Raw genomic sequence first — 27138 nt, 5'->3', positions numbered from 1 at the left:
TTTTAGCTTGGTTTCAGTAGACTTTTTAGCTTGGTTTCCATTGACCTTTTAGCTTGGTTTCAATGGACTTTTTGCCATTATTTTGGGTTCTGTTCCACTGGTTTTCAGAACTGAGGGGTAACAGCCCAGGCACAGATCCCTACGCAGTTGGCTGGGCGACCAACATGATTTGATTTGATTTGATTTGGCAAAGCAGCAAGCTGGCACTGCAGTCTATGAGAGCAATACACTAGTGATTTGTTGTTACTTTTAATGGTGCTGTTTTCAGACGCACTTCCTTTTTTTTTTCCTGGTCAAATGACTGATTTGCATTTCAGATTTTTGGTGGGATATTTCAGACGAATTCAATATTTTGGAGGTGCGCGTATATGATGGGGATTGTTGCTTGGTTTTAATGTTTGACTTATTAATTCGATCCTTGTATTTTTTAATTTATGCAAAATGTTCTCAGTGCTTGTTTATGATGTATGTTTTATCATTACTTTCATGTGCTCTGGAGAATGTGGAACAAGTGCTACAATTCATGTGTCCACACATTTTGATTTCCGTAATGTGTCAGTAGAAATGTATTGGAAAGTTCAAATTTTGTTACCTGAATTTCCTTTGCTAATATTTCACAGGTAATTGAAACCTGTGTAATGCAACAGTACTTCAACATTGTCACTTCAGATCATTACTGCACAGTGTTGAATCCTGTCATGTTTCCATCGAACCAGCCGCCGTGGCGAAGTGGTTAGCGTCGCGGACTGACGGCTGGGAGGACGCGGGTTCGAATCCCAGCGGAGGTGGGTTTTTCGGCCCGTGGCCGGCTCCTACCCAGAGTTGAGTGTGCTGTGGGCTTAAATGGGGAGACTGGGACCACACAGTCGAGTGTCATCCACTTCAAGGATGCGTCTTTGGGTGTGTTGCTCTAATTACTTGACCAACACTGCAAGTGTCTGTATCTCTCGGGCCTGGTTAACGCCGGGATATCATTATGACAGGAAGCGTAGAGTACAGCCTTGTCACGCAGTCCCAAACCAAATGGACCTCCATAGCAACATCGGCATCGTCATCGTCATCCTCCTCCTCAATCATCATCAATAAAAAACAAAAACTGTCTCAAAGTCTGTCTGTGGGAGTAATGCCACTGAAACGGTGCAGATGATGGGGCAGAAAGAAAAAAGAAAAAAAAAAAAAAAAAATGTTTCCATCGCTGCCTAGAAAGGAAAACGCCAGTTGCGTAAAAGTCTGATAGAGTTGAATCAGTGTATTTGAACGTAAAATGTTATCATTTTGTTGATATTTTTTGTATTGTTATTTCATTTTGCCCCAGAAAAACACTTGTTTATCTTTGACTTTGGATATCATAAAGTCACAGGCATGAGTCGTGGGCAAGTGTCTGTGTGTATCAGTGTATTCTGAGAAGAAAACCACCTGTTTTTGCTACCCAGTTTTATTGTGGCATGCAGTAACAGTAAGATATTTTTTGATTTTGCTTGTGGTCTTTGGAGCTATGTTTACCAAATGGTCATGTACATATTCCTGTATTTCGCTGCACAATGAGCTGCTAAGTCAAAGACAGGAGTAGATTAGTTGGGGGGGTTTTTGGGTATAGTTAATCAGAGAGGGGGTTGCGGGTGGTATCTCACTTTCTTGATGTTGAAATGATCAAAAAGATATATCTACTGTACATACTTCCCAAGATATTTTTTAACCCCCTCACCCCAAACTATTTGATGTGTTTTGTATATCTGTCTCTTGTACATGATGATAGCACTGGACAGGGCAGTTGTATCATTGCTGCAGAAGGTATGTTTGATAGTAGTCCTTTTACATTGTTGATGCATTGCGTATCAAGGTTGGTATCTGCTTCTTTTGTTCTTTTGAACCGTTGGCTCTCAAAGCCTGTCCAGTGTGTGATGGTGTTCCCTCTTAACTCTCTCCGGACGAAGGAATGCATGAGCATTCCTACATAAAATGTATTTGGTTTCAGACGACGGAATGGAATAGCATTTTCAAGAAGGAAACTGCTAAGAAAAGGAGAAAAAAGAGAAGATAAGGAAAAAAAAATGTTGAAAAAAGAAAAGAGGAAAATACTGGTACAGGAAATGGAAATACTCTTTATCATTGTCACTGACTCTGTAAAATAAATAATAAATAAATAAAAGATTTCCAGGTAGAAATTCTTCAGTGTAGAATTTGAGCAGAGCACACAAACTTAATGAAGACAGTTCTTCAATCTTGTCTGATCATCCGGAAGTGGCCCAATATGATCAGCTTTACTTAGAACAGCACACACAAAAATTATGATCTCCAAATGTTGCTCTGAGTCTCTGAAGCTTGGTGTAGTTAGCGGATATGGTTTGACAATCTTGTTTTACTCTCATGGGCACACCAATGTTTCATTGTCTGAACTTGGATGTACAGAGTCGCAGTCCTATTTCAGACGTGGCAGAAAGTTGTGACAGTGGCTTGAATCTGTGATGAGCGTTAGGTTCACTGCAGGCCATTCAACGGTTGTTGTGCTTTTTTTTGCGTTTTTTTTTTTTGCTAACCATTCTTGTGCTTCAACATATCACCGAGAGAAAAATATTCATCTTTTGTCTTGTTTTTAATCGGAATACTCATGGGTTTACAGAAGTGCATGTACACAGCAAACACTTTTTTTTTTTTTTTTTTTTTTTTTTTGCTGATGGGCATTTTATTTTAAGTGAGCCTAAAGAAAATTTTCTGTTTTTGGTTGAAGCAGATAATAAAGTATTTTGAATTGAATTGAATTGAATTACACGCGCGCACACACACACACACACACACACACACAAACTGAAGGTCCAGAGCATCCTTTCCCTGATTAAGCATCAGGGATGCATATTTATGCATTGACATAAGCCCGGATTTTGCTTTAGCTGATCAGTTATGCTTCTGGTTGTTTTTTCTCCTCCTTAATCCCTTAAACCTCTCAGCTGTTTGTTTCTGTTGATGGTTTTTCTTCTTCTTCTCTCAGGACAGATGGCACCGCAGTTTTGGTTTTTCATTGTCCTGGTATGTTTGTATACTCATAAGTCCAGTTGTACTCTTTCAGACATAATAATAATCAATAATGGCCGCTGTCTGTTACTGCATTTTACAAACCCCGTGAACTTTTGTCACACTCATTTTGTTGTGTGGTCACAGAATGGCTTTTATCTTAATGCCAGTCGTACATTTTCCCAGTCTGTGTGTGTGTGTGTGTGTCTGTGTGTGTGTGTGCACACGCGCCTGTGTGTGTTTGTGTGCATCTCTTTGTCAGTGTGTGCATGTGTGAGTCTGTGTGTGTGATTGAGTGGCTTTCTTTTTGTTGCCATACATGTACATGTTTTGCACAGTGTGTGTGTGTGTGTGTGTGTGTGTGTGTGTGTGATTTAGATTCATTAATCGTCACAAGAATTTGTGACAAGTTCAAGAGGGTCTTTGGAAACAGCATGGTAACAAAACACAGAATGGGAAGGAGATTCTGTTATTCACTTCATGTGCACAGGTATTCCTATTGTCACTCAGTGCACATTAATTGACATATGCTGCTGTCAGTTCTTCTTTCTGTATTCATGGGTTTAAACTTAATCTCATATTCCATGTTCATTCGTATCTACAAGTGTTTGATCAGTTTTAGCCCTGCCATTGATTAAGACAGCTGTGCTTCTTTTTTCGGGGTGTGTATACTGGGTATGTTCGTGTTTCCGTCATCCACCAAACGCTGCCATGGATTACGGGGTCTTTAATGTGCATATTGTATCTTTTGCATACGTTTACACATGAAGGGGATTCAGGCATTGGCAAATCTGTGCATATGCTGACCTGGGAAATGAGAAAAATCTCCACCCTTAACCCACTAGGGATCGAACCCAGGATCCTTGTATTGGAGGTGCAATGTTTTAACCTTTTGGCTGTTGCGGCCTGTTATGCCACAGTCTGACTTTGTGGATCACCTTGACAATTCGTGTCACATGGACAGTGCATGCAACTCTAGAGTGCGTTACAGCAGAAGACCTTGGTGAACTGGACTCAGCTTCAGTCCACTGTGTGCAGAAACACTTTTTTTTTTTTTCCTTTCCTTTTTTTTGCAAGTTCCATTTGTGTTTCGTTGATTCGTACAATACATTGGTTGCACTGTGTAGTTGTGAATGAATGTATTCATTGACTGATTTTGCTCATAATGAATAAAAGCATCTGTGATTTATGTTGTCTTTTGCCAGCAGACAGGTCCTACACTTTCACCTTCCCCCCTTTTTTTAATAACTGCAATATATGTTTTCTTTTCTTAAGTTTCAAACAGGTCTTATCCCTGTTGCGTGTGTGTGCACACACTTCATTTTATTGTCTGTCCACATTATGTGATTTTTGGACAACACTGAAAAATAAGAGAAAGTTGTATGTGTGTTTGTGTGTATATATATATATATCTGTAGATATAGATATATATATATACACACATATGTGTGTGTGTGTACATGGATGCAGATATGATTTTGTATGTGTGTGTACCCATATGTATGCAGTGGATGTGTTTGAGAGATTTTAACCCTAATTCGTTTGAGTTGCAAAAAGTGTGTTCAATATTGGTTGTTTTTTTTTGTTTTTTATTGTTGTTTTTTTACCAGATAGTGTGCCCCAGTTTAGCACATACATGATTACAATGTTGACAACGTTGATGTTTAATGTTAATGTGTGTAACAGGAAGAAGTTTCATTAAAATTTGTATTAAAAAAGAAAAAGTCTGTGCAGTGTGTGAGATGTTTGAGTGTTAGTAACAAGAATTTGATTTTGAATGAACAATTATAGTGTTCCATAGTGATAGTATACTATGTCAGGGGGAGCAACAGGCATTGATGAGATGATGAAGATTATGATTGGGTGAGAGCTTGGGAAGCTGCTATTTCATCCCCACCTTGCATTTTGCCCCCACACCCTGAACCCCCCCCCACCCACACACACATTCACACAACAAGCACATGCTTAGACATTTACACACACAAACACACACCACTCTTGACATCACACAATCACCGAAAGGGTAAACAATCATTTGTCAACAAAACAAACCAAGAAACAAAATTCATCCAACAATCCAATGTAAAGTTGTCTGTTTATTGTTAGAGATCGCCTTCAATTTTCACAGATTTATTGTCACTCTCTTAATTAAAATGGGTTCTTTGGTTGCCATTTTCTTAAAATGGGTTCTTCCATTAATTCTATTCCAACCTCCTGTGTTTGAAATTTGCTTCCATAAATTCCACTCCTTTGTTTCATCAACGATTTCTTTTCTTTGTGATTCAGTTTAACGTTTGTGTGTTGTTACAAATGAATCTAGTATTTTTATGAATGACAACTTATTAACTATATCTTACTAAATACAATATGTATACAGATGTTGTTTACTTCCCTTTAATTATTACTAATTTAATAAAGAACTGTCACACAATGTGTCGTATATAAACTGAATTCAAACAAAAAGCTATGACAATGTAAAGTAATGTAAACTGACTTTCAACTAATGTAAATTCAAACTAAAAACTATGACTGTAAATCAGTTGACTAAAAACTTTTTTTTAAAATCAATCCACGCTCTACTGCTGCAAAATTAAGCACTCAGTGAAGGTGTATCTGTTCACTAATCTGGGGAAGGATTCCTATTGTGGGTGATCAGTTTGGATTGAAGATTTTAGAACTATTGGTTCCAACTGAAATTTGTTTATATATATATATATATATATATATATATATCTGTATGTGTGCGCACACATTTTTGCTGAAATCTGGCTTTGAAATTCTTCCAGAGTAAGTCACTTGAAGAAAATGACAGTGTGTATACACATGCATACGTGCACAGTCATGTCTTTTAAATTATTTCTTGTTCCAAACTAATAATGTTTTCTCTCATTTAAACAATTTTTTTTCTCTAGATATCTTGAAAACTATAAGTAGCTGCTACAGGCAGAATATGGAAAAAAGTTAACATTGCAAAAAAAAAAAAAAAAAAAAAAAAAAAAAGCCATTATGCTACTGATGAAAAGAAAATGTAAATCATATATTAAACAAAAACAAGAAACAGCTTAAAAAAAGGTTGTTACTAATTTTACTTCTTCAAACACTCTGGTTACTATTGATCCTAGTGCTACGGAAGATTTCTAGATAATAAATAAACAGCTGATGATCTAAAATGTAATCCAGACACTAGAATTACGCAGCCAGTCTTGAGGAAGCAGCAGAGACTGCAGACACCAATAACTGAATTGCTGAGGTTTTCAAGTCGAAGGACAAACAATTCATGTTGCTCCAGGCACAGAAACAACAACCAAAAAATCCAGTTTTATCCTTTCTGTACAACTTTGCACGCATTGTGAAAATTATGACCAGCAATATCACAGTTCTCAGAAAGCTCTCGTACTTGTTTTCATGCAACAAAAATGGCAACAGTGACACAGAGTCGACCATACAGGTGTTCTTATTATAAAAGCCACTGGAAAGAGCATTCCAAATCATTGGATGTGTTGGGTTTTTCTTCCTGTTATTCAATGAAGTCAGTTAACCGTGGAAGCTATTTGTGCTGGGTTTTTCTTCCCATTATTCAATGAAGTCAGTTAACCATGGAAGCTATTTGTGTTGTTTTTCTTCCCATTATTCAATGAAGTCAGTAAACTGAGAAAGCTATTTGTGTTGTGTTTTTCTTCCCATTATTCAATGAAGTCAGTTAACCGTGGAAGCTATTTGTGTTGTGTTTTTCTTCCCATTATTCAATGAAGTCAGTTAACCATGGAAGCTATTTGTGTTGTTTTTCTTCCCATTATTCAATGAAGTCAGTTAACCATGGAAGCTATTTGTGTTGTTTTTCTTCCCATTATTCAATGAAGTCAGTTAACCATGGAAGCTATTTGTGTTGTGTTTTTCTTCCCATTATTCAATGAAGTCATTTAACCATGGAAGCTATTTGTGTTGTGTTTTTCTTCCCATTATTCAATGAAGACACTGGACGTCATTTCTCTGTCAGACCCACCGTCTTCTTCCAACCCCTTCTCAGTGTTCTCTGAGGGAAATACAGCTTCTGGAAACTGGGGTGTTTTTTTTTTTGCAGTTTGTCGACAAGACAGAGAACTGAAATATTTGTTTGAAAACTGTAAAGTAAAATATCAACTGGTCTAAAAGATATGCATAGCAATGGCATTAACACATCTATCACATATTATTGACATTCAAAGACAAATATCTGCAGAACAGAAATGGTTAAATGAAGGTGCACCAAACAGTTATAAGCTGCTTCACAAGAATATCACAGACACTTTGCTCATACCTGTCATTAAATCAAAATCTCAAACTAATATATCTTTTTTCTACACAGAAATGTGTGGTGGAAACAACAAGAAAATTGTGTAAATCTGTTTCCGAATGCACACTCACACATGCACATCCACACATGTATACTTTCATATTAACAAAAGGGATGTGAGGAAGATCTATTTGAGATATCTAAATAAAACAAGTAAAAGAAAAACATCAACAACAACATATATAATGATTCCAACAACAAAAACAGGACAATGAAGAAAACATGATTTAAATGAAGTATGCAATCATGATAACAGTTTTATCAGCTTCACATGAATTTTCAAAACACTATCCTTGTACAATTTCACACGTGTGGTCAGTATCCAAGTTTGTGCAATGTAAAATAATCACAGCCTTTTTTTTGGTATTAAATAGTTAAATGTGGTTATTATGTTGATCCTATATGCTGTGTTACAATGATTATAGACTCGTCACCAATATTGAAGACATTGATATAGTTGCACAGTGCGCAATGCTTACAGGCTTTAGCCACTCTGAAAATTATCATTGTGTAGATTTTACATGTGCAACATTAATTACCCACAGACATAGTTAATATCTATCAAAAAAGAAGAAGAAAGTATAACATTTCTTTTCAATATATTTACAAAACAAAATACAGTTTCATCTCCCACAAATTTCTGATCATAACATCACTGCTATTGATTGATTTACAAATCAACATTAAACGAGGAATGTGCCTCTGCGTGTGTGCGTGTGTTTGCGCGCACTCACGCGCGCGCGTGCAAATGACAACAGAATATAGTACAAAAATGCATACATGCCAAAACTAAAGCTAACAAAGTAAGAAAAAACTTCTGGAATAAAATATATAGAAATCTGTTTAGTTCATTAAAAAAACAAAACCAAACCCAAAAAACATAAAAAAATAACTGAGCAAAAACCAAAGTTTATTGGGTCTCATTAATTTTGGCAAACAAAAACTCTTCCTCAGGAATGATGAGAAGATGGTTATTTCTAAAGTACCAGTATATTTCCACAATGCACAGGCACTGTTTGTATCTCACATAATTTGTATCCAGTTCAGGTCCTTTTCATTTTAATTTCAATACAAATATTGCTTAAAAGTTTTATATGACCTCATACATACATCTTTTTTTGTCCCCAAAAAGAACAATGATGTTTAATATTGAATTCTCCACCCCCATAATTACGGCTGACAAACAATGATGAAAACCTCCACGGAAAGAATGGCCGATTCAGGGATCTTTTTCAAACACATGCAAATGCAAAGTCCCTGTACTTAGCAATCCATTCCCAGATACTGAAATTCACTTCTTGGGGGGTGGGGGTGGGGGGGGGGGGGCGGATATGGACAGAGCTGACAGAAATTCAGACTACCCTTGTAAATCTATGGTACTGGCCCACAGACTTAAAAGTAGATCTATTCAATAATATCTAAATAAATAAATCTATTTATAAAGAATGTGGTGCTGACCTCACACAGACACAAAAATCAATGACAGATGTTGTTTATAATGTACGAAAATTATATAGACAAACACTTGGTGAGGGGGGTTGGGGAGGGTGGGGGTGGGGGTGGGGGGGGGGGTTTGTGCGGGGGGAAGTGTTGTCAACACCTAGCACCACAACGACATGAATCCCTGCTCACAAAGACAGGACACAGAACAACAGGCATAGATCGATGGTGAACCAGTCATCCTCGTCGGTGCCTGCTGAAGAAGGGAGCAACAGCCGAGCAGTTCAGCTTTGTTGGACTTTCAAAATCAGGATGTTCATGGTGCCTGATGGGTTAAAGAGGGAGATCTTTCCCATGGTCAAAATCAGGATGTTCATGGTGCCTGATGGGTTAAAGAGGGAGATCTTTCCCATGGTCAAAATCAGGATGTTCATGGTGCCTGATGGGTTAAAGAGGGAGATAAATTTTCCCACGGTCAAAATCAATATGTTCATGGTGCCTGATGGGTTAAAGAGGGAGATCTTTCCTATGGTCAAAATCAGGACGTTCATGGTGCCTGATGGGTTAAAGAGGGAGATCTTTCCCACGGTCAAAATCAATATGTTCATGGTGCCTGATGGGTTAAAGAGGGAGATCTTTCCCACGGTCAAAATCAGGATGTTCATGGTGCCAGGTGGGTTAAAGAGGGAGATCTTTCCCACGGTCAAAATCAGGATGTTCATGGTGCCAGGTGGGTTAAAGAGGGAGATCTTTCCTATGGTCAAAATCAGGTCATTCATGGTGCCTGATGGGTTAAAGAGGGAGATAAATTTTCCTATGGTCAAAATCAGGACGTTCATGGTGCCTGATGGGTTAAAGAGGGAGATCTTTCCCACGGTCAAAATCAATATGTTCATGGTGCCTGATGGGTTAAAGAGGGAGATCTTTCCTATGGTCAAAATCAGGACGTTCATGGTGCCTGATGGGTTAAAGAGGGAGATCTTTCCCACGGTCAAAATCAATATGTTCATGGTGCCGGGTGGGTTAAAGAGGGAGATCTTTCCCACGGTCAAAATCAGGATGTTCATGGTGCCTGATGGATTAAAGAGGGAGATCTTTCTTATGGTCAAAATCAGGATGTTCATGGCACCGGGTGGGTTAAAGAGGGAGATCTTTCCTATGGTCAAAATCAGGACATCCATGGTGGGTTAAAGGTGGAGATTATACCCATGTCCCCAGGTCACAGGGTACGCTGACCTGCCAGTGACTGAATGCAACTTCATGCCTACATGCATGTGAAGATCAAATGCACCTTTCAAGATCCTGTAATGCATGTCATCAGTGCTCTGTGGATTATGGGGAAAAAAACGAACATACCCAGCATGCACGCCCCTGAAAACAGAGTATGGCTGCCTCATGTAAAATAGTCGTGCAGTACAGCCTGCTCATGGATACAAGCGAACATGAGAGGTGAAAGCATTCCCAATGAATGGGGGGAGTTGGTCTTCAGTGCCGTTATGGGAAAGACTTTTCATGTCATTGTGTATCAACAACCACATGATAGAATGCCTTTTTTCTTTTAACATCATATTCAAATATTTCCTGAAGGCAGAAACTAGGCGCCTTTCATCCAAGTGATTCTTTGATTTGATTTTCAACATTTCATGTATCTGTACCTTTTCACCCGAATCACAACTCAAAACATAACGCACAAACCACTAACTGGGCTTTCTTTTTCTTTAACAACTGCTCGATCTAAACTCAAGTCTCACAACAAAAATGAACAGTTACAGCCCTTGATACTGTCTCGAAAAAGTTTACATGACCACATCCTTTCTTCAGCACTTTGTTTAACGTAACGCACCCCATCCACAAAAAGGACCTTTCATCACGGCTTTCTCACCGACAGCCCTGGTGTGACGGCGCAGAACAGACGCTATAATTGCATCACCGAAGCTTTCAAACTGACGTAAATGGAAATGTTGAGATTTGGACAAAAAAGGGTTTGAACAGATCTGATGCATGTGAAGTGCTAGACAAACTTCAGTGTTCCAAGGCAGATGGGGCAAGCTTTGTCACCTGCTTCACAACCAAAGTATACAAAAATGGCTTTCTCCTCTCCCCATATTCCCCATATTTACCCCCCCCCCCCTCCCCCCCGACCCCAGCACCCTCCCCCCCACCAAGAAAAAAAACAAAACAAAACAGAAAAAAACAGCTCACAGTGACTGATATTGGGCTCCAATCTTCCTCACACTGTTAAGTGCTGGCAAAGGAAACCAACATAAATAAATCAGATTATTATTCATCGCCTAATCAGTATTTTATATATATACTGTGAATAACATATATATGCAAATTTTTTTTTGGTGGTCATTACTTGAATTTCATACAAACACAAACTTAAGTCTCTAAAATGTTAAGTGATGAAACAGAAAATCATCAGTAAATAAATATATAAAAAAAATCTCACAAAACTGTGCATTATATGTTTTCTTTTATTTATCATTTAACCCATGCCGTTTATAGCCAAGCCAACCACTATGGCCATCATGGGGCTGAGGTCCATTGGTAACACCCCGACAACCCCCACCCCCCAAAAAAAGACAAGATATTATTGTGGGTTGTTGTTTTTTTCTTCTCTTCTCTCAATCCCTTTTCAATGTCTTCAATCAAACAAAAAACAAAAATATTTCACAACAAGAACTGAAAAAAATCTACATGCTAAAAAAAACCCACTAACTATCTATCCCACACCTTCTCCACCCCTCCTTTTCCTACGAAAGAAAAATGGAACGTCCCATCTGCACAGCCGGCTAGAGAGCAGGAGCGGGACATCACCATGCAGAGGAGAGAGGTGGACGAGGCACAGGTGGCAAGAAATGTGGAGCATGCTGGGACTGCAACAGATCAAGGTCAAGGCCGCTCTGGAACTGGGCGTGGGGCACCGTGAAGGGGCTCTGCTCACCACACACCCCACCGTCTCCCTGCCGACCAAATAAACGACGTCACGTCACGCACATGAAATGTCTGTCTGTTTTTTTTCAACGCAACAAGCCAACAACTACTACATAATCATAAACTGAGTCAACAACGAAGTGTCGACGGTGGGATGAAATACTGTCACGCACATGAGATGTTGTTTTTAACACAACAGGCCAACGACGACTACACAATTATCCTCTGTATCAACAATGGAGAAGTATGGATAGAGGGAAGAAATAACATCACGTACATGAAATGGTTCTTGAACACCACGACGACTACATAATAATCCTTTGTATCAATAATGGAGAAGTATGACGGAGGTATGAAATAATGTCACACACATGAAATTTTGTTTTTAATGCAACAGGCCAACAACTACTACACAATCATACACTGAATCAACAATGGAGAAGTATGGACTCAGGGAAGAAATAATGCCACGCACATGTAAATTTATTTTTTCTAATGCAACAGGCCAACGATGACTACACAATTACCCTCTGTATCAACAACACTGGGGTGTGGACGGACTGAAGAAATAACGTCATGCACATGAAATGGTTCCTGACAACAACAGCCACTACATCATCCTCTGTACCAACAATGGAAAAGTACGGATGGAGGGAAGAAATAACGTCACGCACATGAAACGGTTCTTGACCACAACAACGACCACATAATCATCCTCTGTTACTGTACCAACAACAGATGAGTACCGGCAGGAGGAAGAAATAACAACAGCAAGGTTTTCAGTCCACGACATGAATGTGGAAATTCACAATACACATGTATGTAAAGTGGGACAAAATTGTAGGACTGGTTCTTGACCACAACGACCACATAATCATCCTCTGTTACTGTACCAACAACAGATGAGTACCGGCACCAGGATGAAATAACAACAGCAAGGTTTTCAGTCCACGACATGAATGTGGAAATTCACAATACACGTGTATGTAAAGTGGGACAAAATTGTAGGACTGGTTCTTGACCACAACGACCACATAATCATCCTCTTTTACTGTACCAACAACAGATGAGTACCGGCACAAGGATGAAATAACAACAGCAAGGTTTTCAGTCCACGACATGAATGTGGAAATTCACAATACACATGTATGTAAAGTGGGACAAAATTGTAGGACTGGTTCTTGACCACAACGACCACATAATCATCCTCTGTTACTGTACCAACAACAGATGAGTACCAGCAGGAGGAAGAAATAACAACAGCAAGGTTTTCAGTCCACGACATGAATGTGGAAATTCACAATACACATGTATGTAAAGTGGGACAAAATTGTAGGACTGGTTCTTGACCACAACGACCACATAATCATCCTCTTTTACTGTACCAACAACAGATGAGTACCAGCAGGAGGAAGAAATAACAACAGCAAGGTTTTCAGTCCACGACATGAATGTGGAAATTCACAATACACATGTATGTAAAGTGGGACAAAATTGTAGGACTGGTTCTTGACCACAACGACCACATAATCATCCTCTGTTACTGTACCAACAACAGATGAGTACCGGCAGGAGGAAGAAATAACAACAGCAAGGTTTTCAGTCCACGACATGAATGTGGAAATTCACAATACACATGTATGTAAAGTGGGACAAAATTGTAGGACTGAGGTGGACACACAGAAAAATTAAAAAAAAGTGGGGGGGGGGGGGGGGGGGAGGGGACAAGTTTGAGAGAGGGATACCACTAAAAAAAAACATTTACAAGTCTGTTTGCTGCAGGTTTTATCTGCGTATTCTGAATTCCTCCCCATCTGCTCTGGTATGGTTCATGCCGTCTTAAAGAGAGAGAGAGAGAGAGACAGCGAGAAAAAGAACAACAACAAAAACCAACAACAACAATAGTAGTAGTAGTAGTAGTAGTAGTAGTAATAATAACAACAATAATAATATCAACAATAATTGATAATAAAGGCACTGCAAATAATAACGTGACCTTTAAACTGTGTTGCAACCAGGAAGGGAAGGGGGGGGGGGGAGGGCCAACATCTCCATATATGTAATGGATCATGATTCCTCAATACATTAACAGTTAAACAGAGTTGTTGTGTGGGTGCTACTGTTTTATCTGTCTCGCTTATTACTCTCTGCTCACAAAAACTCGCTTTCAAAGTATATATTTTTTGTTGTCCAGATGAGTTATCTTCAGGGACACTCACTGCCAATGTGTCTCAGACTGCTTGCATACACGTAAAATACTACTGAATTGATTGGTCTGGTTTTTGATTCACAACGTACGTTCAATGTACTGTCATCAATGGAACTGTTACCCTTTCCATTCTCTCCAAATACTCTGTAACTATGAACTCAAGATTAAGGTAGTAATATCACACAGCTCTTCAATTTCCTTAAAATGATCGAAAACCTAGCATTATACGCTAAAAATGCGAAAATAAATAAACGTTAAACAAAAGACAACAAAAGAAAGCACCAAAACAAAATATTGCTGTTGTACTTTGGTTTGTTAGTTGTTGTTTTTCCACACAAAAGACAATAAACATACTTGAACGTTAAATTCTTGAAACAAATACAAACACCGTTAGCATCTTGTTTTCACATCATCTCTCAAGCAAATAATCTATCACATCATATCCTAATCAAACCATCTTATCACATCATCTCTTAATCAAATAATCTTATCAAGACAAACACAACAAAAAACCCCACACAATGAAACAAAGGAAAGGTATAGGAAAGACGGAACCAAACTAGATATCCATGCACATGCAAACAAAGAAATTGTTAGTTGTTAAAGTGAAGGTTCCACAGCAATCAAATCATAGTGCTTGTGAGCAATTCAATGGTGCACTCGGAAAAGTTTCGAGCAATACATTTAGCACACAAGATTATCATATTGGTCTACTGTATAAAAGCATTCAGAGAGAATTCTAAACTATATGCTTGTATCACACACAAACACACAACCCCCACACACTAGGTAGATAAATACCACACATTACTTACAGAACTAGCACAAAAAATGGCTTTCTGCTAACCTGTTCCTTCTTGTGTGTGTGTGTGTGTGTGTGTGTGCGTGTGTGTGTTTTGTGTTTGCATTTGTCAGCATGTTCCATCTTAACCTTAAGATGTATATCATGACACTGGTAATAATGAACCCACCAATGCTCATATTCCACTGCCATTCATTGGTATTTTAAATCTTCAGCATTATCCAGTTAAATCCAGTTCCCCACATGAAGAAAAACAATCAATATCTTGTAACTGTTTCTGAAAAAAAAAAAAAAAACTGCTTTCCTTCTTGCTTCAGGTTTTTTTTTCTAACCAAATCCAGTTCCCAACAAGAAGAATAATAATTGTGAAGTTTTATTACTCTTTACAAGAAACCCTTTTCTTTCCTTTTTACCCCTTCACAACTTCTTCTTCTTCTTCTGCGTTCACTCGTATGCACACGAGTGGGCTTTTACGTGTATGACCGTTTTTACCCCGCCATGTAGGCAGCCATACTCCGTTTTCGGGGGTGTGCATGCTGGGTATGTTCTTGTTTCCATAACCCACCGAACGCTGACATGGATTACAGGATCTTTAACGTGTGTATTTGATCTTCTGCTTGCATATACACACGAAGGGGGTTCAGGCACTAGCAGGTCTGCACATATGTTGACCTGGGAGATCGTAAAAATCTCCACCCTTTACCCACCAGGCGCCGTCACCGTGATTCGAACCCGGGACCCTCAGATTGACAGTCCAACGCTTTAACCACTCGGCTATTGCGCCCGTCTACCCCTTCACAACATTTGGGTATTCCATGCAGAACATATGCTTGCATTGATCTACGTACACAAAGTCGTCTACATGTTTTAATCAACCAATGTCACCTTTAAACTGATCCCCATATTTCAAACACAACTTTTGATAGTTACAGTCCACTTTTTTTTTCTTTTCTTTTTTAAGATAAGTTTTTGAAATGCATACTGGAAATCATGGAGAGTTATCACAGTTAACAACATTTTGATTTTTTTTTTTTTAAGTGTATCCCAAAAAGGTTGCACTTTACTTGATTTCTTGTTGTTGTTTTCAAATACTTATATATTGGGAAATCATGAAGACTGAACATGGTTATCAATATCTGGATGACGAAAAAGTGCAAAAGAGAAATAAATGTCTTCCTTCCATTATAACTCAGTTAATTTTTTTAATTTTTATTCAAACACGGATAAGCACCTGTGCAAACCTTAATTCTCATCATTATTTTTCAACAGCTGGTATTGATTACTCAAATACTTTTTACACTGGATGATAAAGAGAAGACCTGTGGGCTCAACAAAGCATATGGTTTACAATTTGTACAGAATCAGATCGTTTTGTTTTCTGTGTATTAATATGAACAATCAGGTCAACACATTCTAAAAGTGAGTCAACAATTCTCACCATGAATTGGTGTTCTCTGAAAAAAGCTAACTAATTGCAAACTACAAAAAAAAAAAAAAAAAAAAAAAATTCTTTGTGTATTTATGTTAACCCCCACCCCCTCAAATCCCCACATGAGAAATGATTAGTTAAACACCACAAAATACTAAAATCCAGCTATAAAAAAACAACACCATTTCAATAACAAATCAAATAACATTTCAATAAAAATGTCTAATATCACTTCAAGTGGAAAGACGTTAAACTGAAGACGAACGAACAAATCAAATTCTACCCTACAACTAAGCAACCTACCCCTCAATACACAATCCGTAAACCTTTCATCCCTTGAGAACGATCCTGTACCACACACACACACAAAATAAACCCACACAATAATTAACAATGAAAAACATCCCACCAACACAACAACAATTCTTTCTCCTGCTTCTTCTTCTTCTTTTCTCCCTAAAACTGTGTGGAGAGTCACTGGGGCACCTGCCACACAGGAGACCTGTTCACAATACACCAACATGAAGAGGAAGAAAAACCAAAAAACAAAAAAAAACCTTCATCAACAAATTCTACCCTAAAATCAAATACCCACCTCATCAATCCCCCCCCCCCCCCTCTCCATTCCCCCCTCCAATACACAAACCATTGACACACACACCCTCCCCCTCCTAAGGACACATATCCACCTTGGGACGACAGATGATGAAAGACAGCAGAACACGCAGAGCAGAGCGCGCGCACGCACGCACACACACACACACACACACCCCCTAGGCAGTGAATCGAACAGCAAGCCCCCCACACTTGGCTCTTCCGCTAGCGCTGCTGCCTCCACAACCACTGTTGCTGCTGCTGTTGCTGTTGCTGTTGCTGTTGAGGCACAGCTGCTGCAGCTCTTGCTGAAGGGGGGAGTGAAAGGGGGAGGGTGGTCCCTGAATTATGCCCCCCCCCCACCCCCACCCCCGCCTTTAGGAAAACCAGAAAGAGAGGGGTGGAGGAGAGGAGAGGAAAAAAACAGAAGAAAGAAAGAAATGGAAAAGGAAGTGGTCATTACTGTCGTTGTCTGGCTGGTATACAATTTTTTCTTTCTTGTTTTATTTTGGGTGGGGATGGGGGATGGGGGGGAGATGTAGAAGGGGGTCGTCATCACCTAATCATCATCATTTTTGACTCACTTGTGTAAACAAAGTGGGTCTATGTTATAATCCCGTGTTCGGTTGTTTCTGTGTGTGTGTGTGTGTGTGTGTTTGTGTGTGTGTGTGTGTGTTTGTGTCCATAGCAAACTTTGACACTGTCATTTTCTCTGGAAATACTTTGTCTGCGAATACCAAATTTGGCATAAACATAGTAGGAAAAAAAATCTTCACAGTCATACCAAGTTGTAGCCTCCCGAATTTAGCCGTATTTCCCATTTATGAACAGTGTATTTCGTTGATGTTCGTTCCAGATTCCGAAAACCGCTGTTACCTCTTTGCAGCTTCCCAACTGTCCGGTGAGAATACACCATGACCTTGTTTTTCTTGTTCACAATTAAAAGCAAAGAAATACACATTCTGGACAGAATACATACAGTGACACAAACTACCTCATTGAAGTGTTTACTGCAAATAAATATTCTAAAGTGGACACGGAATTAACTATAATGAACAGAAAAGAAAATCTGAATCGACCGTTCCACTGAGTTAAGGTCAGCGTCGTGTACACAGCACTGGTCAGTGGCGCAGATCTTGACAAAACATGTTTGCAAAGCCTTACACAATTGCAACATCTCCTTTACCACCGAAGTAAAAGAATTTTGTGAATAATCATCAACATGTTTACTGCATACGAATGTTTTAAAGTGGATACTGAATTAACTAAAATGAACTGAAAAAAGAAACTGAATTGACGGTGTCATAGTTTCTCAGTGTGTGGAAAGTGTCGAACACGGATCTCTGCAGATCTATAAAAACAGACATATATTGCAGTGTTTTTGAGGCGATGGGAACATCTCCTTTACCTCAGACTTAGAAATTTCTAAATGCCCAATATATATCAAAATAACATGATTTAAACAGCGTTATGACTTCACTGCTGCTGTTGATTTATTCCGCTAAAAGAACATGCTTGAGTAATAATTTTTGAACGTCATCATTGAAACCATATTACTGCAGTGGATAAAACCACTCATTCGTGATCCAAACATCCATGGTTCGAATCTGCATCAAAGACATTTTTTAAAATTTAATGCGAAGCTGTATATAATTATAATAATGAATAGAGAACATATTTCAACAAACTAATCTTTAATCTCTATAAGTTTTTTTTTTTAACTGTGTATCACAAGTGGGTCTTGAAGGCCTTGTCTTTCTTGTTTGTTTCTGTTGTTGTTGTTGGTCGTGGTTGCAATGGGTGATGGTGGTGTGGTGTGGTGTGTGTGCAAAACATTACTGAGTGTGTTACATGTCTGTGTGTGTCTGTTGTCTGTCTGTCTGTGTCTGTGCATGCATGTGTCTGTGTTCACGTGTATACATGCTCGCCTGCATATGTGCACATGCACACATTGCGTGCCTGTGCATTTACATTACATGCGAGCATTAGTATGTGTGTGTGTGTGTCACATGCTTAAGTGTGTGAGCTGACACATATGCATGTGCATGATTGTAAAAGCACATCTTTTCTGAAAGGCTTGGAAGGGGAGGGGGGAGGGGGTTGGAGGGGGAGAAAATGGATCAGATGGGACTGTTCACAAATGTCCCCAAACAGATTGTGTCTACTGCAGCAGCCCTGTCTGATTCCCAGTGTCTAAACCTGAACGAGGCAATGAGTCTCTCATTAACACTTCCTCCTGCCAATAAGTAATCATGACACACATGTGTAAACACATACACACATGCATACACTCATGCATACACACACACACACACATACATGCAAGCATACACACACACTCACATCAATCTGGAAAAAAAAAAGAGGTAAGTTTTGTTCACAAATGATGAGAGAGAAAAAAAAAAACACATCAAGCATGCAATATCAACATATTCTACTGTGATTTTCACTTTTTAAAAAAATCATCTACATCAAATACGTCTTTGCTTGCAGAAAGGGCTACACAGGTATATCATGATAAATATGATGAACATGTATTTCTTCTAGACGGTAATACCGTAGCATGCACTGCTGCAAGAGAGAAGATTCGGTATAACTGCTGACAAGCACTTTGTTGTGTGTTGGAGTGAAAAAAAAAACAAAAAAAAAACCCGTCAAACTCACCAAAGCAAAGCCACATCAGGGGTACATGCATTCATGTATTCAAAACTTAAGCGGTGTGGATTCACAGCTTTTGTGGGGCTGGGTGGAGGCTGTCAACGTCATGGTTAGTTCAGCTCTTCATCTAAAGACTACGCTCTTTAAGCAAGCTGCGTCATCTCTACAAAGCTTTTACTACACAAGCCTCATGATAGGATTTTTTTTTTTTTTAATAATTTCTCACACACTAACAGTACAATACACAACTATTAGGACATGCTTTCTCTGATGCACCAAAAGTGCATTGTGAATCTCTGTCTTTTTTTTCCCCCCCTTTTTTTTTCCTGGTTATTGCTGTGTTCTTCCTGCTCCTATAGGTATGTTAGAATTTAGATTATCTCCCTTTTTCAGCCGAGGTTGTCCTGCTTTTTCCACTGAGGACTGTTTGATTTTTTTTTTTTTTTATTTTTTTTTTATAACTTTTTCTTTGATGAGTAATTACTTAGGTTATGGAATATATATATATATATATATATATATACAATAACTTTACTATTCCAACGGATGGTAAACTCATTAAGCCTAAGTTAAAAATGATAAAATGTTCTCTCTCTCACACACACATATGTGTGTGTGTGTGTGTCTGTTAAACAACACATCAAGCATTTTGACTTTTTTTTCCCCAGTATATTTTTCACCTATTCTGACCTATTTCTAAACATAGCCATGGCAGACTGAAACTGGTTGTATGTATGTGTGTGTGTGTGTGTGTGTGTGTGTGTGTGAAAGAACCTGGAATGACAGAAATAAATGGCTCCATATATGATCCAAGAAGTGTCGCCCTACTTTTTCCCCTGCCCCTTTTCCTATTTCTCTGTCTTGTTCAGATTCACGTTTCTCTTTCTCTCCCCCCCAGCCCCCCAAACTACCCTCCATCCCCTGCCCCCCTCTCTCTATCTTGCTCAAGTGCAAAGCATCCACAAACATCCTCTGCTGTTCATGATTCTTATCACTGCACTGTACTTATTTTCCCTCAACACCCTTGCCCTTCCCTGCTTGGCTTTCATGTTTGGTTACACAAAACTTCAAACCACACACACACACACAAAAAAAAGAATCATTAATCAATTCATTAATCAACTCCAAAAAAGTTTAAACTCAAAAACAAGAACAAAAACCAAAGTATTAATATATTTGTATGAAAATCACAAAACTGCGATAATTTTGGTGGATAAAACATCACTGCACAAGAAAAAAAAAAGTACAGTATGAAAAAAACCCCAAACAAACTAGACTGGTGGGACTTCATGGGGAGTGAGAACAGGGGGGGTGTCAGGGTGAAATCTAACCTGCCCTCTACTTCACTCAATGCAGACCAGTGTCATTCAGCAGGTAGTTCAGGAAGTTCTTCTTCTGCAAGCCAGACAACAACCACACACCACACACCATCAACAACTGCTGGCTAAAGGAAAAGGTAGGGTATAAAGCATTCTTCATGCCTAAAAATGACATTTAATATGAAGGTTAAAACCAACAGTAACTAAAAAAAAAAAAGAAAAACAACAACAAAAAAAGAGGACAATAACATTATCAGGTGTTTTTTATTTTTTGCCACAAAGAACCTAATAACTATCTGCACAGTCTGATCAATGTCTTCAGTGGACAATGCGGTGATACAGATACTGAAATACTGAAAAAAAAAATCTTTCTAATGCCCAAAAGAGAGTGTAGTTGTGTGTGTGTGTGTGTGTGTGTGTGTGTGTGTGTGTGTGTGTGTGTGCGTGCATGTGTGTATGTGAATGTAACACCAAGTATCTGTGGTGTGAAATCCTGGAAGCCCTGTCCAGAAGGAGTACATTGCCATATCCAGCCCCGCCCCCTTTTTTCTTCATCTTGTACGTCTTTTTCAAGCACTATACAATTTCACCTAGGATAGCATTCTTGCTGCCATGGATTATCTTACATGTTATAAACCCACACTGAAACGACCGCAACCCTGGTCTTTCCCTGAAAAAGACAAGCACCCAGACCACCGCTCAAGATCTCAGGAAATGGTAACAGAGGAAACTAAAAAAAAAAAAGGGGGGGGGGGGGGGGAGGGGGGGGGGGCTTTGAGTGAGACTCGAACCATGAACTTGGGGTTTTCTCACAGTTCCTAAACAAGCGTCTTACCCACTTAGCTTTCATCCACCCACTGTTATCAACAACACATACATGACAGCATCCACCTTTACTGTACAACACCTTTTTTTTAATCACTGTTATTGTCACCTAATTACCCCCCGAAAATGGAGTAAGGCTGCCTACATTCGGATGAGACGATAAACCGAGGTCCCGTGTGCAGCATGCACTTAGCGCACGTAAAAGAACCTACGGCAACAAAAGGGTTGCTCCTGGCAAAATACTGAAGAAAAATCCACTTCGATATGAAAAACAAATAAAAAATGCACACAGGAAAAAAAAAAAAAAAAAAAAAGGGTGGCGCTGTAGTGTAGCGACATGCTCTCCATGGGGAGAGCAGCCCGAATTTCACACAGAGAAATCTGTTGTGATTAAAAAGAAATACAAATACATGGCAGGGTAAAAACAGTCATACACATAAAGGCCCACTTGTGTACATACGAGTTAACGTGGGAGTTGCAGCCCACGATAGAAGAAGAAGAAGAGAGTGACCTAGTTACAGGATAGTCACAGTCAAATACACAAGAGGATAACAGTGAAGTATCAGTATCAGTATCAGTAGCTCAAGGAGGCGTCACTGTGTTTGGTCAAATCCATATAAGCTACACCACATCTGCCAAGCAGATGCCTGACCAGCAGCATAACCCAACGCGCTTAGTCAGGCCTTGAGAAATTTTTTTTTTTAATTAAAAAAATAAATAAGTAAAATAAAATAAATTAAAATAAAATTTAAAATAATAATAATAATAATAAATATAAATTATTATTTATTATTATGAGCTGATTTCAGTGTTATTATTATAACAGTGAAATCAGCTCTTTACCTGATATGTCACACACAACATACGCGAATTGATAATGAAATAAATAAGTGCCATAAACAAACGAAATACAAGAAGATGGTAAATATGCAACAATAACCAAAACAAATGAGAGAGAAAAAAAAGGAACAAATACATGTGTAATTTTTTTTTTTTTTTAAATAACGAAACAAATGAATGATTAAACAAGTAAATAGATAAATAAACAGAACAGACAAATAAAATTCCACTCCCAGAAAGACGTGTGCGGAATACAGAAAGGGCATGAAGGTGAAAGAGGGTGCAGGTTAACGAGACACCATCAGGTAAAGTGGTGGGCTGGCAGGAGGGGGAGGGGGGGAGGTACAAGTTCAACAGCACAGACAGCCAAACATCGACCGTAACAGAAAACGATAGCGTCACAACCCCCCCAAATCTTAATTCATTTACTGATCATGATAAAAAGCAAACCCAATTTTTATGCATAGCCCTGCGTAATGCAGCTTTAAGCACTGTTCACGCTTCACTCTCATTCCCCAGTAACACCACACGCTGATAAGCAGCCATCCACATCCACATGCACACGCACACTCCAGCACACCCTGTGACATAGTGAAGGGAGAGCTCGGCAAAGTTCCCTTCACTTCACTCGGCAAAGTTCCCTTCACTTCAAGCTCGGCAAAGTTCCCTTCACTTTGCTCGGCAAAGTTCCCTTCACTTCAAGCTCGGCAAAGTTCCCTTCACTTCGCTCGGCAAAGTTCCCTTCACTTCAAGCTCGGCAAAGTTCCCTTCACTTCAAGCTCGGCAAAGTTCCCTTCACTTCAAGCTCGGCAAAGTTCCCTTCACTTCAAGATCTTAATGAGGTGTTACTGCGTTCAGGCAATTCCATATACGCTACACCACATCTGCTAGGTAGATGCCTGACCATCAGCATAACCCAACGCTCTTTGTCAGGCCTTGAGTGCATGCGTGTTTGTGTACCTGTCAGAGGGGACTTCTACTGCAGAATTTTGCCAGAAGGCAACTTTTTTTTTTGTTGCCGTGGGTTCTTTTTCAGTGCTCTAAGTACTCGCTGCACACGGGACCTTGGTTTATTGAATGACTAGATATTCAGTTTAATTTTCCAGTCAAAGCTAGTTGGGAGAAAGGGGAAAATGAAATGAAATGAAATGATGGTGCTTAGAGCCTCGCCGACCACTAAAGCCATCTCAAGGCTATCGCCGCGTTAATAACTACTACAAGGGTAAAAAAACAAACAATTAAAACGAGTCACCACTTCAAACTTTCCACTCAAAGTTAAAAAAAAAACTTCCATAGTTCAAAACCTTCAAATCTGATTAAAAATGTTCACTTCTTTCAATAAGTCCATCAGCGCCCACGGAGGGACATCACGAAACAAGGTCTTCAAAGAAACCGCCGTGAAATGTCTGTGTGTCTAACGTCATGCAGATCCCAACAGTCAAGGAGCACGTGTTTCACGGTAAGAGGCTCATCACAGGGAATACATCGAGGGGCCTCTTCCCCCTTCAACAAGTAAGAATGTGTAAAAAAAAAAAGTGTGCCCCGCATGCAGTCTGCACAGCACAGACTCCTCCTTTCTGTTCTTCACGGGAGAAAGGGGTTCAGTGAAAGTGGGATTGAACCCAGACCCTCACAGAGACTGTACTGACAGATAAGCGTCTTCACCATTCTGCTGCAAAATGAATACGTCCTGAGACTGATTTCATGCATTGACGGGCGCAATAGCCGAGTGGTTAAAGCGTTGGACTGTCAATCTGAGGGTCCCGGGTTCGAATCACGGTGACGGCGCCTGGTGGGTAAAGGGTGGAGATTTTTCCGATCTCCCAGGTCAACATATGTGCAGACCTGCTAGTGCCTGAACCCCCTTTGTGTGTATATGCAAGCAGAAGATCAAATACGCACGTTAAAGATCCTGTAATCCATGTCAGCGTTCGGTGGGTTATGGAAACAAGAACATACCCAGCATGCACACCCCCGAAAACGGAGTATGGCTGCCTACATGGCGGGGTAAAAACGGTCATACATGTAAAAGCCCACTCGTGCACATACGAGTGAACGCAGAAGAAGAAGAAGAAGATTTCAAGCATTCAGCACAATGTAATATTGTCATGATTTTCAGAAGAGATTTTTTTTTTTTCAATGAAGAAGAAAAGACAAAAAGCATCAGACAGAAAAGAAGACATGATTTAGAAAAAAAAAAAAAAAAATCTGACTGGAATGCTGTGCTGTAATTTTAACATAACTTGACAACACAAACACTCACAATTGTGCAGTCTAATCTACAGGGTAATATATTCTTACCAAAAAACAAAAACAAAAAAAAAAACCTGTGAAACTGAACACAATCCACCCTCCTGACCATAATGGGGGAATTTAAAATGGCAATGAGCAATCAGAAAACTACACCAACAACAAGCAAAACTGAAACGGTGAGAAAAGCAGTGCAGACAATATAAGTAACCGGAGCCAGAAACTAAATATTTCATTTTCAATTCTAATGTTTAAAAAATCAGTATGGAGCCGTGAAATACTACAGATATGAATACTACTTCTGTTAAAATTAATTTTTGAAAAAATGTGTTGATCAACGAAAAGAGAACAAAAAACCATCACATGAAAAACAGCAAATAAATCAGCCAACCACTCTGTCAATAATCTGTGTAATGAAACAAAATGCCATTGTACATAGATACAAAATGCACCTATGGTCAATGTACTTTGTTGCTTGTTTTTGGTGTTGTGTTATGTGGTGTGTGAATATGTGTGTCTGTGTGTGAGTGAGATAGTATTTGTGTGTGAATGAGGAAGGTACTAGTGTGTGTGTGTGTGTGTGTGTGTGTGTGTGTGTGTGTGTGTGTGTGTGTGTGTGTGTGTGTGTGTGTGTGTCTGTCTGTATGTGTGTGCATGCAGGCATATGTATATGTCAATGAAATTCTGTCGAAGTGAGAGACTGTTTTACTGACAGTAAACATCTGTTAATGAGTGTGGGTAATTGTAGGGCATTAACTCTCTCCATACGAACGGCAAAAGAGACGACGTTAACAGCGTTTCACCCCAATTACCATCATCAAAATATTGCAAGCGAAAGGCTCTTATACTGAAGACGTGCATGTTGACAAAGAATAGCACAATTCTGACCACGGAAGCTAAAGGTTGGGTCATTCAGACACCCACTGGACATCCGAGGGGTCTGTGTAGAGGAGAAGAGAGGACTGGCCGTACTGAGTGAGTTCAGACATATCCAGCTGTTGGTTACTGGCTCTGGTTTCTATTTAGTGACTGGATAAGATTCCATCATCCTGACCGGCCTGTGTGTGAGACTGGTGACTGGAGGGGCGCATTTAGGCAGGATGTTGCCAGTCACTTGTAAGGCTGTAGATCACAACTGTTCCTCAGTCAAGGCGTTGGGCTGACTGGTAAATATGTTGTTGTTGTTTTTTTTTAATTCTATTTCTTTGAATGCACATAGGAATTAGGATAAGGAGTATCCTCTCTGAATTATCTTTAATGATAAATTGAACTGGGTTTCTAGAATACTGTTCAAGTTTGTGAAATAATGGAGAAGGATTGTTTTGCGAATATGATGGTGAGTTTCGTTTGTGAAGATACGCGCTTACTAACTGTAATTAACAAGTGTGAAAATTATTCATATAATAAATGTTTGCAACTGTATGAATGAGGCAAGAAAGTAAAATTGTTACCAGTATAAAAGCAGACAGAAGTGAAGACTGAAACGGAAGTGTGAAAAATATCATTATTTGTTAGAACACTAGGTTTACCATTCCCTCACATGGGTTTCAGGGGGGAAAACCCATCTGCTAGTCGTGACATGGGCAGACACAGATGGGCGCAAAAGTGTACAGTTTTCTTGACGTGGAGAGGCTGTGTACCATAATCATTGTTCGCCTTGGGTGATGGTGCTGTAGGTGATGTGAGACTGAGCGCTGCGTTCTTCGCTTCAATGTGTGTGACTGTGACTCGACACCTGGCTCAGTCAGCGCTTTAGGTGGTGTGAGACTGAGCGCTGCGTTCTTCGCTTCAATGTGTGTGACTGTGACTCGACACCTGGCTCAGTCGGTGCTGTAGGTGGTGTGAGACTGAGCGCTGCGTTCTTCGCTTCAATGTGTGTGACTGTGACTCGACACCTGGCTCAGTCGGTGCTGTATGTGGTGTGAGACTGAGCGCTGTGTTCTTCGCTTCAATGTGTGTGACGGTGACTCGACACCTGGCTCAGTCGGTGCTGTAGGTGGTGTGAGACTGAGCGCTGTGTTCTTCGCTTCAATGTGTGTGACTGTGACTCGACACCTGGCTCAGTCGGTGCTGTATGTGGTGTGAGACTGAGCGCTGTGTTCTTCGCTTCAATGTGTGTGACTGTGACTCGACACCTGGCTCAGTCGGTGCTGTATGTGGTGTGAGACTGAGCGCTGCGTTCTTCGCTTCAATGTGTGTGACTGTGACTCGACACCTGGCTCAGTCGGTGCTGTATGTGGTGTGAGACTGAGCGCTGCGTTCTTCGCTTCAATGTGTGTGACTGTGACTCAACACCTGGCTCAGTCGGTGCTGTAGGTGGTGTGAGACTGAGCGCTGTGTTCTTCGCTTCAATGTGTGTGACTGTGACTCGACACCTGGCTCAGTCGGTGCTGTAGGTGGTGTGAGACTGAGCGCTGTGTTCTTCGCTTCAATGTGTGTGACTGTGACTCGACACCTGGCTCAGTCGGTGCTGTATGTGGTGTGAGACTGAGC

General features: G+C 39.7%; 1 protein-coding gene across 5 annotated transcripts in view; it reads right to left on the bottom strand.

Moving 5' to 3' along the window:
- Positions 1 to 6471: 6471 nt before the first annotated feature.
- The window catches only part of LOC143300933 (uncharacterized), a 76726-nt gene continuing 56059 nt past the window's right edge, over positions 6472 to 27138 (bottom strand). For 3 of the 5 annotated variants that reach the window (XM_076614871.1, XM_076614872.1, XM_076614873.1), the window contains one exon: positions 6472 to 11748. In XM_076614871.1, coding sequence (XP_076470986.1) covers positions 11599 to 11748 — 150 coding nt within the window. In that variant the 3' untranslated portion in view covers positions 6472 to 11598. Of the gene's footprint in view, positions 11749 to 16462; positions 16508 to 20742; positions 20807 to 27138 lie in introns of all 5 variants that reach the window. The other 2 variants (XM_076614875.1, XM_076614874.1) reach the window with 2 other exon arrangements.

Source organism: Babylonia areolata, chromosome 27, assembly GCF_041734735.1.
Source record: "Babylonia areolata isolate BAREFJ2019XMU chromosome 27, ASM4173473v1, whole genome shotgun sequence".
Taxonomy (NCBI): domain Eukaryota; kingdom Metazoa; phylum Mollusca; class Gastropoda; order Neogastropoda; family Buccinidae; genus Babylonia; species Babylonia areolata.
This window is presented reverse-complemented; position numbering and strand designations above follow the sequence as displayed.